This window comes from Cebidichthys violaceus, unplaced genomic scaffold, assembly GCF_023349555.1.
Source record: "Cebidichthys violaceus isolate CVI_PGR_0920_01 unplaced genomic scaffold, fCebVio1.0.p SCAF_1, whole genome shotgun sequence".
NCBI lineage: Eukaryota > Metazoa > Chordata > Actinopteri > Perciformes > Stichaeidae > Cebidichthys > Cebidichthys violaceus.
The window spans coordinates 14,857,844-14,877,105 of NW_027176262.1; the positions used below are offsets into that span (position 1 = coordinate 14,857,844).

Below are 19,262 nucleotides of genomic sequence, written 5' to 3' on the forward strand. Positions count from 1 at the left end.
TAAAGAAACACAGGTCAGCAAACACTCTTCTCTCATCTACTGTTCTCAAAATATAAACTGCATGGATGGAAGAACATCTATTCATCTGCCATGGTCTTTGTTGGTGAAAAGAGCTGAGAGGGAGGTTGCTGTGGGTGTACTGGGCAACTCCCAGTGACAGCATGTGGAACAATAGGAAGGGGCAGCTGGAGCTGAGTGTAAAGTGGTGTTGACTTTAGCTGAATCAAGGTTATAGAATCAAATTAAATTACAGGGTAGAAAGCATAAAGGATTAACTTCCTGACAGCTAAATCAATGATGATTCTGTCGAGTCTCACCTTGGTTGTGTCGTGCATCTTTAGGATGTCTTCTACTATGTCTGACACGCTGCTGTGCAGCTCCTGCAAGGGAACAAAAGATATTAGCATGAAGTAAAAAACACCAGGCACCTTATCCTGAGCTACTGCTGTGAGGAAGATCACCACAGAGTGTGAAAATGTGAGATGAGTAATTCACAGGATTCTGGGATGATCATGTTTGTGTATGCTGTCAATTATAGTTCTTATAAAGAAAGAAGAAAAAAAGTCGGAATCGGCCAAGAAAATTGCAATCGATGCATCTCTACCATAATTACCATATCAATATTTTCTGTTTCAATCCCTGCTCTATCCTGTCCTTTTAGTATACCCAGCATTTTCATCTGCCATCATTACATTATCATAAACTGCCATGAAATCAAGCTCTAAACTAATGGTTTAGGAAATTAACCATTAGAAAATGTGTGTGTGTGTGTTTGTGTGTGTGTGTGTGTGTGTGTGTGTGTGTGTGTGTGTGTGTGTGTGTGTGTGTGAACCATAGTACTGTACATGTCAAAAAAAAATTCCCCAAAGATGGTTTCTGTCATTTGATGTACGTTCATTTCTGACAAGTTCGGTTTTCGTTATTTGATGCTATAAAAACGGGGTGTGACGTCATCAATAGCTGTGATTCTCTTTCGCTAATAAGCTGCATCTGTGTTCGGCTCGCGATAGGTTCTGGCGGGTGGATGGGCGGGACCTCAATACCGCGGCTCCATCCCCCAATCACAACGGCACAGACTCTGGCTTCAAATGACGTCACCAGTGCAAGACGCCAGCTCCCGTATCCTGCATATATTGGCCTCCGAACTGAGGGAGGAAGTGAGAATGCGTCGTCCATCTGTGTAAATAGTCGATGGAGTGAACTTACAGGGAGTGTGTCCGTGCGATTGTCCTTCCACACCTCCAGCAAAGCCACCACCATTTCATGGAGTTCATCTCGAGACAGAACCCCATCGCGGTCCACATCAAAGACCTTGAAGCAAACTGTCGGTGAAAGAGAGCGATGTAGTGGTGAAAAACAAATATGGTTATGAAGAACAATACTGCCTAGAAACCCAACACCAGCTGCTTAGCCTACGAGCAGGAAAACCTACTCTTTCAAGCACAAATGAAAGTTCTGATGACAACAATGAGCTCCAGCACAAATCCACACTTTCCCAAAACATTTTTGCTTCTTTACATTCAAAAATGTATTTAATTTATTTATAATGTTTACCGAGGTGAAATTCTCACCGGCACAACTTGCTTCTTTTCTTTTGTTGTTGTTTTATTGTGCAAACAAATGAATCAAATCAAATATCCGTTACTGCTTACATTTCTGCCTTTCAGCGACAGGCCCCCTGCAGCACGCAGAGAGTCCACAGGAGATCTCTTTGAAGTCGATGTGATTGTCCCGATTCTCATCGAAGGCGTGAAACAAGCCTAGGAAACAAGCTCAACATCAGATCATTCTCATAGTAGGCAAGTCTTGAAAGAGGGATTGAATTTAAAAGCCGGAAAACCTACATAGGTCCACTATGATCTCACTAATAGATTTACCTGTATGCACTCGATCCCCACATTAGAAATAAAAGAATACAGGTTCCTACAGTCTTACCTTCACTCAGTGAGGCATGGATGGGAGGAGAGACCAGTGGGACAAAGGTTTCCAAGTCAAAGCGGCCGGTTCTGGACTGGGCTTTCAGTAGCCAGTAGCGCTTCTCCAAGTCTATAATGTCCGACTCCTCCACTGCAGAGGAAGCCAAAGTCAAAAACATAATCAGCGCAACAGTATTCAGAGGGATCAGTTCTCTGAGCTATGGATAGCTTTCAGTTTCTACTGCATGTGAATGTGGCTGACAATAACAATAAGATTACAAAAGTATGTCCATGCAATGCAGCTATAACACAGCCTTCCATGTTTTCAAAATAAACATATATGGTGAGGCTCATGATGCAAACGCAAAGGTCAGTTCAAGTAGCAAGATTATGGGTATTTATAATAAATACATGTAGCTAGGGTGGATAGCAGGATATTGTATACTATAGGTAGGTACAATAAGGTACAGTATATGTAGTCAATATCATATTAAAGTTAAGGGGGGAGGGGGCGGTACACAGAAGATAAAACAGCGATGTGTTACCGTGGACGTACGTGTTGCGGTTTCAGTCTCAGTTTTAGAACCGTTAAACCCCTGATTAATTAATTTAATTATGTTCATTATCATTAACCATTTGTGTTTATGAATGGACAGAGTCCTGTTCTTTTATTCACCTCATGCTCTTCTACATCATGTAAAGAGCAACCTAGCTTCTTTAACAGGGTAAGGGATGCAGAGAAACCTGGTAAATACGGCTAGGCATCTCATAATGGACAATCCCGATTCCTTGGCTATACTGTATGTATGTAAATGGTTTCTAATGTTTTTTTTTTTTATACGATTGTGTATGACAAAACCTCCCCATGACAACTGTGTAGCCAGATAAAAGCAAAAATCAATACTTACAGTTGAAAGTTATCAAATTCAAGGGTCAGACTAAAACTGAAAAAGAAAGTTAGCTAAGTTGGCTTCCACAACAGAACAGCAGACCGAGACAAGTCCAAACACCTTGGGACTCTAATAAACCTTTACAAACATGCTTGATGGAAACTGGTACTAAAAGGATTAGAGAATGAATCATTCAATCCTTTGACAGACAATGAATCAACAACACGTTACATGATGCAATAGTTACAAATCTAGAAACCCATTTCTGCTGCTGCGAATTAGAGCACTTACAAGTTGTGACAAGGCGAGGAGCAGATTTAACATGATAGTGGTGACGTTGCCACAGCAAACCCAAGCTGGGGTCATGTAACCAATGGGTGGAAGAGTATTTGATACAGATCAGACCAATATAGCATATGAGGCTCTGCCAGGGTCAATGAACCAGCCTCCCTCCTTCAACATGCTAATCCACAGCTTAAGGTAATAGGATTCAGCAGCTAGTCAGCTAGCCTTTGGCACAGAGCCAACACTTATGACAGGTGTCAATTCACAGAGACAGAAATCAAATGGTAGTCAATTCCCGGCAGAAATCGGACTGTGGCTTCTCAGGCAGGCGATTTAACAGTTTCCTGAAAGCTTGTTTTTAAGCTGCTGTTGGTCACAGTTCCAGTCAGATGGGAGGATGACCGTCATGGTTGGCTGCTGGTGAAGCAGCACACGGGGAAAATGGACAGACTGTGAGGGGTGTTCCTCTCTTATCCAGGTTCTGACTCCCTGTTGTCCAGAGGTGAACATCAGGGCAGCTGTAGATGGCTTTTTTACCGCCACTGTTCAAGTCTGCTTTCTGACGCAGACATTTCAACTTTAACAGATTAAGGGGAGCACCGAGTACCCAATCAGTGATTTACAATGTGAAGGGGACTGTATGGAAATAGAATGGAGGAAATAATTTGAGACTGATAAATTATTGAGGACTATATGGACGAAGGTATGGACCGAGCGCTTGAGACTCATGACTACCTTTCCGTCTCAAACCTGAATTGGAAACTGCAGCTAACTCAATAAAAACAGGGAAGAACATGTCTGAGGCAATAATCAGAAAACAAGAACACGCAAGACTAAAAAGCAGAAGAATCAAGCTCTGAATATCAGCTTCATTTAATACATCAGTATTACTTGTGTTGGTCATGCTGAGCATTCCTCATGACAGCTGTGCTACCGTCTGACTCCTAATCTATAAAAGTCATTACCCGGACTATGGACGTCTCGTGCACATCTCCCATCTATCTTAGCTTCTACTAATATCAGTGTAGAGCTGGAGGTTACATCAGTGTCTTTGCTGGATTTCACATCTTTGTAAAGGTGGCAGAATTAGAGTGTAGAAGTTTACTCTGGCAAATGCTTAACTACCTTAACTGCATTAGTGGTAAATGAGCGTAAAGACTTGCACTCCTGCCACCGTTAGTGTGCAGATCCCTACAGGGCATTTGACGCAAGCTTTTGGTACCCGACTGTTCTCAATCTTAGGTTCTATGAACACAGCCAGGTTGTTACCATAAAAGTTGTGAGGTTTGATATCCAGCCCTATTCACAACAATGACAAATATACATTTCTATTCATTTCTCTTTAAACCAATGACAAAACTAACCAGAGAAAGTGCAATTATCCATCAATGTGAATCAAAAGGGTGAGCAACCAAACATAGTTCAAACAAAGCCTTCCAATGATGGCTGTTCCAGAGGAGACCATAAACATCAGTCACAAGGTATCTACACTGAAGAACAGTAACTTTACTGCTGCTGTCTCTATGGCAGGTGCCTCGTCTGGACTGATACCCACCTAGAGGTGCGACTCTCCCCGAGTGACAGCAGAGATACCATACCATTATCCAGGGAACATCCTTAGAGAGGTGCTGCCACAGCCAGCATGTACCATAACAAACTCCCTGTGATAGCGGCTCACAGACACTACGTCATCCTGTCCTCATGGCCGTTATTCCCACAGATTTCTACGGTCATAACACTGTGACGGTGTCCGCTAGCAAAGGATTCCAGCTCTGCCATGAGTCAAGCTTTGCGTTCTTGTTCTGGCAAGAGTTAAGAAGCAGGTTTGTGTCAGTCACTCTCTCTCCCCAACACACACAGACACAGACACAAAGTTAAGAGGATAAACTGGGAGCAGGCAGATTAAAGGCAGCGTTCAGGTTCTTTCCAGCGCTCTGTCCTTAATTGGCAAAATAAAGCCTGGCTAAATTTACTTGTCCGACAACTTTTAAAAACTGCATTACTGTCTACGTTCCACTATTATTCCGAATATGACAGCTATGACAGCCCCCATTTCTGGTCGGAAAGAGAAACACACCTACTTTACAGCATTATGAAGGGCTTGGATATCAATGATATCTAAATATCGCCATGCTGACCTTTTCAAGAAGGTGCTCGAAGTAATGAAAGTGTTCACACGGTCCAACAAGTCCGCTACCGGTGGAAAACTTTGAAAAAACCGAGAATGAATATGCACGACTGCATGTAAACGGGATTTTAGTGGAAAATTCATTTTCATTAAGCATGTAAACAGCATATTAGGAATATTGTCTTTTTCGTAATGAGGGCAAAAAACAGGATATTTGGTGCACGTAAACATAGTCACTGTAGCTAAATGTTGACATATACAACAACACAACTTCTCTTGGACTTGTACATATATGTATCTTGCCTACATACCACAGTCACACAAACAAGAGTAAAACAGGTTGTGAAGCACAGTCTAACAGCTGCGCCTCAAGTCCACAGGTGCCTCATTTTCTGTCCCGTTGGGGTCTATAAGACCAGCTAACAGACATTAGTTGTTCTGAGAGAGAACTCTGCCAGCTAATGTGATACAAACTGACAAATACAAATCAAATTCAGTATTTCCATGAACAAGAAGGTTAATTTAATAAAAATAAAGGCAAAATGTTTGTGTGGAATTTACGCCCGTTCTGATTCACTTGGCATGACTTCATTTTCTAAGGTCATTTTATTAAAGCAAAGAAACAACCATAAAGAATATACACTGCTGCCACAAAAGCTTGTTTGATTATAGTCAGTTGGCTGAGAGGACTACTCTATAGTTTTGAATTGTCTTTCATGCTTCTAGGTTGTTGAAAGTCCTCTTTACAAATATATGATATGTTTTTAAAAAGGGTTTACAAAAAAAGGTCTTGTTTTGTACATGGAGAACAAAATGTTGTACAATGGTGAAAGAGAAAGATCCCTCTGAGCAACAGTTGAATGAGACTAGAAGAACAGAAGAAATCGGTTATTGGCAAAAGAAACTAACTAACTTGATCTGCAGTTGACACCTGAATAACTTGAGCAGCTGAATACCATCCATGTTACCACCCATTACACCAACATTAGGCAAGAATAACACCACCCACTCAAAAAGATGCTGAGAGTCAACTGTGGCAGGTGAAGCTGTCTTCAAACAAAAGAATGTCACAGCTTTCAAGCATCTACGAACACATTGACTCGTGCAGTCTGCAAGGTGCAGTGCAGAGAGGAGACGGAGGGAGGAGAGAGACCTGGTTTGGTGGGAAGGAGAGAAGGATTTATGAAAAAGGGATATTTGAGTGAAAGGAGGAGAGCGGATGAATCAGGGTGATAAGTTGAGCTTGACAGTCATTTCCTGAGCTGCCACTGATGAGGCCAAAGCCAAGTGTAAGTATTTTTGAGTCCTAGCAGATAAACAAAAATCAGACAAGCTAAAACAGGCTTACATTAGAAACATTATTCCTCCTATTTATTCCTCACATGTTGCAACACCTGATTTAAGATCTGCTCCAATTTGATCAATTCTCAGCATTTCCTCCATGTTTACCTGCTGTTGTTTACCTGTTTACCTTCCATAACTAATTATACCAGTACCAGGACAGTCCTGTCCTACTCTGCTCATCTTAGTTCATCATTTTAACAGAAGTACTGTTTCCATTCCAGCAGTTCCAAGGGCATCTTTTGTGATCATTTTTCAGGTATGTCACCAATAACAGCTTGGTATACCTGTACAATAATGTCTCACATGGTGAATTCAGCACAATGTATATTTCCACAGCATTGATTCCACCAGTAAGACAATGTAGACATGTCATACTCAGATGAGTAGCACAAGTTACTGTTCCCATTCACAAATTCATTCCAATGCTGCTTCTTTCTTTTTCATTGGAGTTGAGCTACTGTCAACAAGTAAACACATTTGCCTATGTGGACAATCAATGTATGCAGACACATTGATTGTGTCGAGTGTTTTGGGGACTTACAGTGTGTGACGCCAGCCAGTGTCTGGTAGAAGGTGGGCGTGTCGCTGTCGTCTGTGAGCGTGACACACACTCCTCCAGACAGAAGCCATCTGGATAAAGTGAAGGCCTCCTTGTTCTGCAGCAGCCAGTTCCTGAAGCGCTCATAGTTCACCTTGTCGCCCTGTCACAGCACACACACACACACACACACACACACACACGTCAGCTGTTAAGCGGGTCAAAAGCAGAAGATGTTCTGCATGTGTCGGGACTCTGTGTCCCCTTATTTTTCATATTTACTCAGTTTTCAATACAAATGACTTTCTGAATTCAACTTTAAATACCGTGAGCTCTGACTTGGAAACACCTTACAGTACCAGGTGGTTTTGATAGAACCACTAATACCCTATATTAGATTAGATATTACCCCCTAATTACCTTGTTTTCAATGATTTGGAAAGTTTTGACAAATTTTGGAATACTTTAAATGCTGCATACATCACAATCAAAGTTCCATGCACATGAAGTGTATTAGACTGTAAGCAAAAATGGAAAAGTCTTAGAGGGGGACATCTCAAAATCAGGCAAAATGTAATCAAACATGGGGACAAGGAATGTAAAATACACTAGAAATGTGGAAATTAACCAAGAGAAGAAGAACACTTGATCGGCAAAACTGAGAGAATGCATCTAACATAACATATTAATAAGGAATGTCCCTAACCAGTATTGGGGCCGATTGTGGAATATTTTCATGGATTGGTATCTCATTTGTAACTGACACTGACAGACGCTTTCATCAACGGTAGGAAGTCATATCAGCTGTCAATTTTCAAAATTAAACTTGATTGTCTGGTTAAAGTTCTCACTGTAAACCGTCATCTGTAGTCCGTCCACTTTGTTACACCACTGAACAACCAAGAGTGGACTAAATGTTTTTGTAGTTCAGGCATGTCCAATTGAGACATTTGTCTTCTCTCTAGCTCATCGCGTAGCGTCAGTCTCAGCAGTGGTATTCTCCCAACTGGGTCAAATTTAGAGCGCTACACTGTGTCAGAATCAGGCAGCAACCTGTGAAGTGCCTTAAAGCTGCATTCTCTCTACTGGCCGTCAGAGGGCGACGCTTCTGGTTGTATGAGAACATTCTCTCTTGATTTATTACCTCAGTAAACGCTGTAAACATGAGTTCATGGTCTCAATCTCTAGTTTCAAGTCTTCTTCAATACAGCATGATGTTCATTTAGTAAATCATGATTCATTTAGAGTCAAACAGACCATACAATGTTTTAGGGTGTGGATATCTTATGATTGACAGGTCATGACCACAGTGTTGTCTTGTCTGCAACCTGTTTTTCGTCTTACAACTTTAACCCTTTCAGTTTGTTTTCAGTTCATGAAAGTTAATTGTAACATTTTGATCACCTAAAAATGTATTATTCAGTGTTCAGTTGTTCTTAGCTCCACCCTTCTGGTTCCAAAAAACCAAGAAGGCAACGGCCGAAAAAGCCAAGATCCACTCAGTATCAGCGTGTACCCGGATCAGGGTTCCTATAAAACTTGATCTGGATATTCCTAATATTAATGTTATCGAACAGTGTGGATCTTTTTTGTTTTACTGTGTGGTACTTAGGTCATGATTTGTACTCAAACAACCTGTAGAATAACTCACAGACTTTGTATTATATCTGTGGAATTATTTCCATGTGGCAAACATAACCTTTATGATCATGTGACTGTACTGATAAAAACAAACTCAAAGATATGAGCCAAGCAGATAACGAAGGTGATATGCCACTTATGACTAGGACGGTTGTGTAGATGTTCATATGTATATCCATGTGATGTTTGCTGACCTCACTGAAGCACTTCTTGAGGGAGGTCGGGACTTCTCCATCCAGGACCTGCAGAACTGCTTCTATATCTTCCCTGGCTGCATGTCCACCTAGATCGCTGGCAAACAGGCTGAAGAGGTCTGTGAGCGTGGAAATACACACACACACACACACACACACACACACACACACACACACACACACACACACACACACACACACACACACAGTCAGAAGAGATTTCAGCTTTATCACAGGAGGGCAGGCCTCTTGCATGTAGCAGCAGTAAGAACGACAGAAGCTACGACGTCAATAACAGGCTGATGGATTAGCCTGCATGCAGCACATCCACCACAGCTAGAAGAACCAGACTAAAGGGAGAGACAGACAGAGAAAGACAAAGAGACTAAGCGGTACATTTGAAATGCTGATGTGCACTACTAAGGAAAAACATGAAGATTGGGCCTCGTAGAAAAATATATTCAGTAGCTTAAAATCAACTCAGTCAAATTCTGGGACATTTTATGGGTGAATTCAGCAGTGACAGTGCAATGTTTTGTTCCCAACTGTTGTATCAAAGTATTCTGAATTTGCTGCAGCTCTGATTTGCGCCACTAGCTGGCTTCTTCTCCATAGCAACAGCAGATGGGGTTCATGTGTAGCATTTAGAGGCATCCGCCATGCCAAAATAACATCATCAAAAACATAAAGCTACAGTATAGTAAAAGCATCCAGGAGACTTCTCTGTTTGATATTGAGGAACACTGAGGTTATATTTAAAAGTGGAAATACTTTAGAATCTGCCGTTGTAACTGCTGCAGGAAAATACTGCACGAGCAATACCAACATTGCTCTGGCTTGGCTTTAATTCAGATAAACTGTTAGCTGATGAGTTACACATTTAGTTTGTCTTTAAATTTGATCATGATTTTACTAAAAACACGGAATGGATTAAAGAAAAACCTGAGGGCTGCTCCAGCTTTGGCTACTGATATTAGAAGTGAGGACATTTCTGGGACTGATATTATATGTGGCACGGTTCTTAAAGTCTGTGCTGAGCATTATTAATGTTATTCTATACCGTCTCTGAAGCAATAGAGGGTCCCTAAGTTGTCCCAGTTGCTAAGACTATAACCCTGCAGCATTAAAAGACTTTAGGAAAGTAGCATTGTACTGAATTCCATGATCCTTCCACGATGGAAAAAAACACCAATTTGTGGAGGAAAAAGAGTTCTTCTAGCGTTTCCTCCGAGAAGACGACCTTTTATAAAATTTGTATCTAATGAGTTCTAATCAGGCTCGGATGCCTCATCCAAGTGGCTGATAAGATTTCAGGGAGGAGTAATGCCTGATTGATACTCCTGTGCGGTCACCTCTCACACATAACAACCATTCATAGCACTGAGGGGGACTGTGTGTGGAATATAATTTGCTTTTGATTCGGCCCCGTGGTTTTCAAATCCTTTATCAGTCGGCCTTTGATTTATTCGATAGGCGTGATTCAATAATTCCATACAAGTTTGGCCGAACACAACTCCATAGCTGGAAATCAAATGATGGAAGAGTTGGGTGATGAGGAGGAGCTCCTGTGCCAACAATCACTATGGTTGTTGTTGTTGTAACGGATATGGGGAAATCCCACCTCGCCATTCTGATGTCCAATCAAAGCGCGCAGCGTCTTGAAGCAACAAAGGTTCGGCTTCTGAGTATAAAATTCAGACGATAATACCCATATCTTCCTTTGATCTTCTGCATCAGTTGGCCTATAGAGCAAGCGCAGCAGCATTTCCTTTAAACCTGACTCCCAGCCCTTGGTCCAGGCTTGTTCTCCTGGCTCTTACACATGAACAGAACAGAACTCTGGATTCTGCTGTTAGTGTGTTTTACAACTTTTAGGACCTAACAATTAAAATAAGGGCTATTCAAGTGTTTGTACTGGGAAGTTCTAAAAATAAATTATACACTGAGTTACAGACATCTCTTGCCAAATGTAAGTCATGGCACCGTTTGGTCACTATGTAAAATTAGCTTCAAAGCCTGACGCTCTCCCTGGGGGCTTCAATGTACTGCTGTGATAGGGGCAGCAAAATGTATTTCAGCCACCAAAAACTAAATCAACATCAGTTTTAGTGTACTCTATATATTCAAAATATGTTCACCACTTCATCCTGCTGTCAGAAAACTGACAAAACCAGTCATTTTAACCTCACAGAACACGTTGCTGGTCTACCGTTGTCTCGATTGGTTAGTTTCAAACTAAACTAACCTTTCAAAACCAAAAAGTCCCACAATAACACAAACAGACTAAACATGAGCAACAACGTCTATGCTCAGTGAGCTGAAATGACTGGTTTTGTCAAAGGAGTCCAGTGGCTTTGAAGAGATAACGTAGTAAATATTCTAAATATAGAGTACACTTGAACTGAGATCGATTTCTTCATGAGAGTCTTTAGATGGCTACCTTACGTTTTGTCCACAGCAGTACAACGCTTCATCAACTGTTGCACTAAATATACAGAAGGGAGGACTCACACTGTAACTGTATACTTCAGAACATTTACTGAGTAAGACCAACAACAGCATTTGCTGTAAACCAGTTTTCTGATAATTATATGAAATATGGTATTTGTAGTTTGTGGTTATGGGTGGTTGGAAACATCGATACACTGTGATGTTTAGGAGGACAACAAAAAAACAAGTGTATATTACCAACACAGACTTCCTGTTTACTGATGAGGAACAACTTACACTTGGCCTTCTCCTCATCGCGTCCTCTGGTCAGAAGCACCAGACCCACGATCAGATTGTTGAAGTGCAGCCCTTTGGACGAGCCTCCGAATGAGGTGTAGATCACCTGAAACACATGAAAAACACGGCACAATCACCTCATGCTCACCCTGCATCCAACATGATCAACAAGTCCATTCATTTGACTATAGCACTGACAACAGGGAAATGAGTGCATGTGTCACCAGTCAATTTGATCACAGCATTTCCTCATTTCCACATCAATGTTACTGTTTAACCAAAAATAAAATAGGTTGATGTCAACATCATAAACACCTGGAACTTCTCCTACAATCTAATAAAGCAGCTATGCAATTAAGGCGTTTTAACAATGTGAAGCCTATTATGAAGTAATGTGCTGAGAATGAGAGGCTTTGTGTGAGGACCCATTGGCCAAACATAATTCATACTGTAGCAGAACAGGCTAATGAGCTGTTAAACAGCCGGGGTAACACATTAAAGGATTACTTTGTTCATTGTTGGTTCTGAAGTTATGTTTTAGTTCAAGCATAATTTCTATCCGTCTTTGTTTCTCTGCACGATTGTGGCCAACATGATAATCAAGAATATTTTGATCAATATTGAGATCAAGGTTATTCATCAGGATTATTTATTGATTCCAGGAACATCATATTGTATTACACTTTCCCCTTTTAATAAACAGAACAATGCTTTCACTTCCATGTTGTGCTATGCTCCTGCTATTGTTTAAGACTCATTCATCATCTCCAAGAAGCAGAATGTAAATAAGATTGAATGTTTGAAGCTAAATGTTACTCTTCTAGTCTGTGCTGCAGCAGCAGTAAGGGTCGTTTTTTTACAGACAGCAGGGTGAGCAACAGTGCATGTGCAGCGCTATAACAGCTCCCCAAGAAGCCAAAACACCTGAAAGTATTCCTGCACTGACCATTTAAACTGTACATAGACATGTACACAAACCTTTAAATACATTTCTTTAAAACAATTGGAATTACAAATATATTCTATTTTCATATATTTTATTACAATGTTGAAATGCTACATAGCTCTGTTCACACATGTCTGTATTCTAGTAGATCTTTACTTTGTATGTACACTTTTGTTCTTAAAGCCCCTTTAAATTTGAGAGAAACTTCTGTACATGCTGAGTAAATACAGCAAACACAGCAACATGTGTGAGCTTTGTGAAAGACTGTAGACATAATTCATTTCTTTCAGGTAAAAATTCTGGATCAGAATAAATAAAAACTACAAAAAATAAAATGTATCACCATCAGTACAAAACTGTTTCTAAATTGAAATGTACTCAGATCTGTACTCAGGGCGCTGTTATTTTGCTAAGCTGCACTCAGAGCACGAAGGAGGTTACAGAGCAGAGTGTGTGTGTGTGTGTGTGTGTGTGTGTGTGTGTGTGTGTGTGTGTGTGTGTGTGTGTGTGTGTGTGTGTGTGTGTGTGTGTGTGTGTCTGCGCGTGCCTGAATGCATAAAGTGTATGGACGTGAGCTGTGGAGAGGGGAGTGACCTCATGAAGTGTGTACATGTCAGTGGGTGACGCACAGCAGAGGAGCTTCCCTTGTGGTTTGAAAAAAAGGGGAAGTCAAGAGTGTGTCCTAGTTCTACACCAACCTTACCCCATTCTTATCACAAATAGCTGCAGTGTATTGATCTATCTATACTCATATCTTCTATATTCAAGGTCTGAAAAAATCTGCTTGCTCATCATACGTGTCGATGTGGTAACAGGTAGGAATCCAAGTATTGACAAAATAAAATGATGGATACATATTCATTCTAAATTAAAACATGTGGTACAACTCTTCTCCAGCGCACCGCTCTTTCTTCACCAGACATTTTCGGCTATCTTGCCTTCATCATTGCTTCCTGTGGCTGTTTCTGGATTAGGCCTCGATGGAAGAACTTTCCCCTTTCACCAATTTTTCACACTCGTACAAGCCCACCGTACCAAAGAATGATAGTAATAATGATACAAATATGTGGAAAGGTTACAATGTGGTCCTATTTCCAATGGGTGGTACAAAAGTAGCATATTGGTGTAACAAGTGTAAATGCTGAGCTTCATTGCACTTGTTTTCATCATACATGAAATACATATGTTTACTTTATTTATTATTATGCAAGACATGGCCTTTATTACTTAGGCTTCATGGTTATTATATTATACCTTCGGAGCTCTGTTGATTTCTCAAGGAGAGAGAGTGAGTTCATATGCTTCCATTGCTGGTAATAACCATAGTAATAATGATGATAATTAATATTAAGAATCAGGGCTGTACCAATTGTTTCGAAGCTTCAAAGCTTCAATACTAACACTGACATTTGAATTGTTATTATCAGTTACAATAGTCACCTTTAATCTACTCTCATACAGCGAGCGACGTGGCCCTCAAGCCAAGGAACAACTTTCTGCATTACGCAACCACGGACAACAGCTGCAGACTTGTACCGGTCCTGGAGACTCGCAAGCGGTTCCAGTCATACTACGACTCAGGGTCCGCATCGGCCTGGTGTTCCATGCGTGTGCGTTTCTTAATCCATACTAGATTCCAGTTGTTAGCCAGGAGATCAACGCCATTTGGGTGTCTTTGTATTCGTTTTAAGACAAGTTACTGGGCTTATGTGGGTAAGGGAAGAACCTCTGTTCACAACAAGCCTCTTCTTGCCAAACCAGCTTGAGATGCATATGGCGCCAACTGGACTGGAACGAAACCAAAGCATGCGCAGTGGGAGCACCTTCTGTGCGTACAGTCCGCGCGGTCACACATTTAGGGCTGTATGCCGAAGTCCACAAAGCGGACCCTCGCGGACATGGGTGGATGACCAAATGAATGTCACGTGGGCCAAAGTGGACCACTACGGTCCCTCGCAGATATAGAAAGTCTGATTTAATTTTAAACCTCACCTATTACATGAGTTCTAACAAGTCTGGTAATCAGGGTCTGAAATTAGCACCCGCTAGCAGCCGGATATGTGCAGTGCGGGGTAAAATCCTCAGGCCATCAGACAGGAAAAACGTACTACAGAACGACAAATGAAGTAAGGTTAGCATACGATTGGATAGAGCTTCATGCCCACTAGTTACTATATCAACTAGGAACAGCTTAGTGCGTTGCGAGTGTCTGCGTTGCGAGTGTCTGGTCGAATGAGGGAGCTATGAAGGATACGCTGAGAGCTCCCTTGTGATGGATGATGGAGAGAGTGTGAAGAAAACATTGGAAGAGTGAATACGACTAATGTTTCTGACAAGACAAAGAAAATGATCAATATGAACACAGCTAATGACATCATATACGTGAGAGCATCGTGTCTGCTCTCTGTATGGTGTTGAGGATAACTAAATCTGTTTAACATCTTCATGAACACAAACACAACAAGCAACAAAAGAAGATTTCTGAATATTAACAAGAACACGTCTGCGTCTCCACTGACTGACTAGGCCTGGCTTCCTTTGAACTGTCAGAATGTGCAGCAGCCATGTTTCTGTTTGAGCAGACCAGCAGTAACCTCAGATCAGGACCGCTGTCACCGCAGTAACTGCTGCTATGGTGACAAAGGAAAAGAGGAAGCAGAGATGCTGAGAGAAAGAGAGAGAAGACACACGCTCTAATGTTCAATGGTAAATGGACTGCATTTACATTCCCATATCTGGACTGGCTTATTGGCCAGTAAAGAGTAACGAACCGACACCAGTAAGTTAAAAACAAAAATATATGAGGATAACCCTGTGTTATGATTGCAATCATAACACAGGGTTAGTAGTATACAGCCGTTTGGCCTGGCTCAGGAAAAACATGAAGAAATTCTGTATAGTATGCAAGGCTTTTACCCGATCGATACTGAGCATGTGCAGCTCTCAACAGAGAGGAAAAAGAAGCGAGAGGGCTCACTCGTTAGCAGCATCCTCAGATACGTCTTCCTGTTAGAGTTCTCCTGGTATCCTCTGCTTGGAACCCCTAGCTAATGTTACCAAATATTGATCCCTATGTCACATCACACACACACACACACACACACACACACACACACACACACACACACACACACACATCACCCTAGTCTTCTCCACTTTGAACATGTACTTCATCAGATATCCTCTCTCACCTCTGTTCTACAGGCGACACATTTATATTTCAGGGGACACTGGATGCTCTCGTACGCCTGACTTAACCTATCCTATTTTTGGTGGCTACCTTCCTCGTCTCACTAACTATCACTTTAGATTAACCATCATGGTTAATGGTACACGGTGTGTGACATTACTGTGGCTTACCTCTGCAACTTTAGGGGGAACTCCATCTCCCAGCACTTCCCTGTAGAAGCACTGCTGGGTCATGTAGTAGGTGAGGCCGCTCGTTCTCTTGAAGGCATCTTTCAGCCGCTTCAATTCAACATCAGTGACTAGAGAGAGAAAGACAGGAGAAGAAAAGAGATCATAAGCAAACATTTAATTAAAACAATCTGTTAACAGGACCAACAGTAAGTACAGCACAAACAAGAACAGTGTATGTAATAATCCATCCGAATGGAACTTTAACTTTAGCAAGCACTATTTTTGACCGAACAAAGATTTAACTTTGTCCTGAGTAACCAGGACATTGTTTTTGGAAAGTCAAGTTGCTAATGCAATTTTCTAGGAATTGTCGAAGTCTCAAAATTCCCAGCAAAAAAAAAAAAAAAAAATCAGGAACATGTGCAACACTGCATATGATTAGGAAAATAAAACTGAGACAAAGGTTTTTGTGTTTTGGGTGAAACAAACCAAAAGATAGACAAACGCTCAAAAAGTCTACATCTCACTTTTGCATGTACTGACACACACACACACACACACACACACACACACACACACACACACACACACACACACACACACACACACACACACAGCTGAGCTACAGTCAATTAGAGCTTTACCAGAAACAAGGGCTTTGAACTGAACAATTTCAGTCATTAACACTTGTAAATGTGACTGAGTTGCAGCTTCCATGTGTTCACACTGCAACTACATAATCAAAATGTCGACAGAACTTAATCGATGACCCACAGAGCTGATATGTGAACGATCAAAAAGCAATAATGAATAGATGGTCATGATAGCTCAGCCCATAACTCATGGCCAATGTGCCATCAATAGTCATATTTCAGTCAGTCAGAGTCAAATGCATCAAAGAATTGACCATTTGTAGCAAACGGTAATGGAGACCAGGCAGAGAAAGGCTCTGCTGTCAGACGGAGTCCAGTATCTGAGCAGCAACAAGAACTCAGTTTTCATACATATCTAAGCACATCAGACTGAGACTGTGATGTTGAAGGGAGCTGCAGCAGCAAAACACTGCAGCGTGACGGTAGAGCAGTAGTGGTGAAAAGTGTCAGGTTACAGTCGGCTTGTTTGAGATGATCCAGGCCTGAGCAAGATCTATGCAAAACAACGCAGCGCGTTAGATCTCTGCCTGAGTTTATCCTGACCTGCTTTGGCGTCATGCAAACAAACATAAGCTAAGACAACCTCATGAGAGCAGGGCGGCTGCAGTATTGGAGCCAGGCACCGAACTTGTTATCCACCATTGTGGTGTCTGCAGCAGCATCGCTCGTCAACCGTCCAAGGAAGGGAAGTGGAACCATAGCACCATAAAATGTGATATGAAGCCAACGTTACCGACCTTGCTAACAGATGAGTATAATATGTAGGCAGCGTTAGCAGCCTCGGTAAGGGCACAGTGTAATATGTAGCCAATCAGAGGGGGGGATGTTTTTGATACGTTGTTCATAAAATGAAACCAAAGTGGGCCTGTATAGACAAAGCCTGTTCGGCTATGTCTTTCAGCTGTTAAACTGAATTTTAATAAAACAATTCTGTTGACCAACAAGTTGACCTTAACCACTGCATTTGCAGGAATATTTTAATGCATTTTTATATTTAGTTCATCAAGTAGTGCAACATATATTAAGTACCTTGCCTCGTCCTTTCAGACAAACAGGGAATACAACAAAACAAAAGGTTAAATGCTGATTTAACGTGCCCAAATTAAATCCTCCTTTCAGGACCATGGATAGCGCCACTTGACCAGGCTTGCCAAAACACCCATTTAGAAACTTCAATATTTAATAGAAAAATAACAGAAATACAGACAAGTCATCAGCTACACCTCAGCAGGCCTCTCAACTTCAACTCTTTTCACATGTGACTTTTGCTGTCCTCGAGAAGCCTCATTGGTTGGAGTTTCATTACATTGTCATAACATATCAGATTAAGACTTTGAGGGCTTGTTTGGAGGGGTAGCATGTGACATGTTGTTCCTGTGAAGCATAAATGAGCTGATAAATGATACGATAACGTGATATTGGATCGGCCCATAGACTAGCAAACTTGCCGATACCCGGTCCAGCATCTTAGGCTCTATCGGAGGCATTTCCCATACTGGTATTGGTATTGGATGGATTGGTATTAGATTTGACTTTTGATTTTAAGGTCACAATGCAAACTTTTTTTTCCTGCACTGTCATTTACATGTTTAAATTCTTCTTTAAAAAGAGATGCTACATGGTACCATCATGGATACTTTTAGGAATGTATCCCACTCTACTCATCACCACCACTTTTGCTCTCGCTCTCTTATTTCACCCCAGCAACCACAACTCTCCATCAACAATCAGGTCACGTTTCTGGCATTTCTTATCCGCTCTACTTTGAACAGCAGTTGAGTGAGTGGTAATCCATTACATTTTCTGTCAATGCTTCACAGTTTAAGCCTTTCACAATATCAACGCGAGCTAATGATATTACTGTGCTGTTCCTGTCATATGGAAAACCACTCACGCCGCGCTGCATCTTCAGCTCTGACTCCACACTTCTACCGTCTGCATGGATATTCAGCTGCTGAAAACAGCAGCATGAATGGAATTGATGCACAAATACTGTTTTGTGCATTGTTAATTGTTGATTGATCAAAGTGTGTAAGTTGATTTCTTTTCTTTTATTCACAGCATTCTCTCTCTCCTCCATCAAAAACTATACTGCTTCGCCTTTCTGGTTTACAGAGACTTAAAAAATGACATCAATAATCATTAATAGTTTTTATCAACGGTGTACTTCAACAAATATCTCCATCTTTCAAAGTCCAAATAACAACAAAATAGTGCACACACACACACACACACACACACACACACACACACACACACACACACCTTTTAAAAAGTATATCTTGGTTTGCCTTGTGACCTTTTTTTCTCTCCACAGTAACCATTAACCATTCATACAGCTGTGTAGCGTTACTCTAGCAGAGGCTCAACAGTTTCCTTGTGACTGCGGTCAGTTGGCTTTAAAAAAGCCAACTCAAATGTCCTCAAAGGACACCCTTGGCTACATGAATCATTTATTTTTTGTCATTCAAATACTACAAATACCTGACTTGTATTTTGTTGCGCTCTCTTCCAGACCCTTCGTCTTAACCTAATGTACTGCACTACACACAAAGGGATCTGAAGAAGCTGATGAAGCAAAAGGAAACATCTTTCCAGGGCAATAACAGGATGCTGGTGTTGACAGAATTGATGTAATAG

General features: G+C 41.3%; 1 protein-coding gene across 5 annotated transcripts in view; it reads right to left on the minus strand.

Moving 5' to 3' along the window:
• The window catches only part of usp32 (ubiquitin specific peptidase 32), a 56,316-nt gene that overhangs the window by 24,052 nt on the left and 13,002 nt on the right, over nucleotides 1–19,262 (minus strand). For all 5 annotated transcript variants that reach the window (XM_068712285.1, XM_068712270.1, XM_068712278.1 and 2 more), the window contains exons 2-9: nucleotides 15,970–16,097; nucleotides 11,664–11,769; nucleotides 8,937–9,055; nucleotides 7,105–7,264; nucleotides 1,936–2,067; nucleotides 1,653–1,760; nucleotides 1,207–1,322; nucleotides 318–380 (exon numbers count right to left, since the gene is read on the minus strand). In XM_068712285.1, coding sequence (XP_068568386.1) covers nucleotides 318–380; nucleotides 1,207–1,322; nucleotides 1,653–1,760; nucleotides 1,936–2,067; nucleotides 7,105–7,264; nucleotides 8,937–9,055; nucleotides 11,664–11,769; nucleotides 15,970–16,097 — 932 coding nt within the window. The remainder of the gene's footprint in view (nucleotides 1–317; nucleotides 381–1,206; nucleotides 1,323–1,652; nucleotides 1,761–1,935; nucleotides 2,068–7,104; nucleotides 7,265–8,936; nucleotides 9,056–11,663; nucleotides 11,770–15,969; nucleotides 16,098–19,262) is intronic.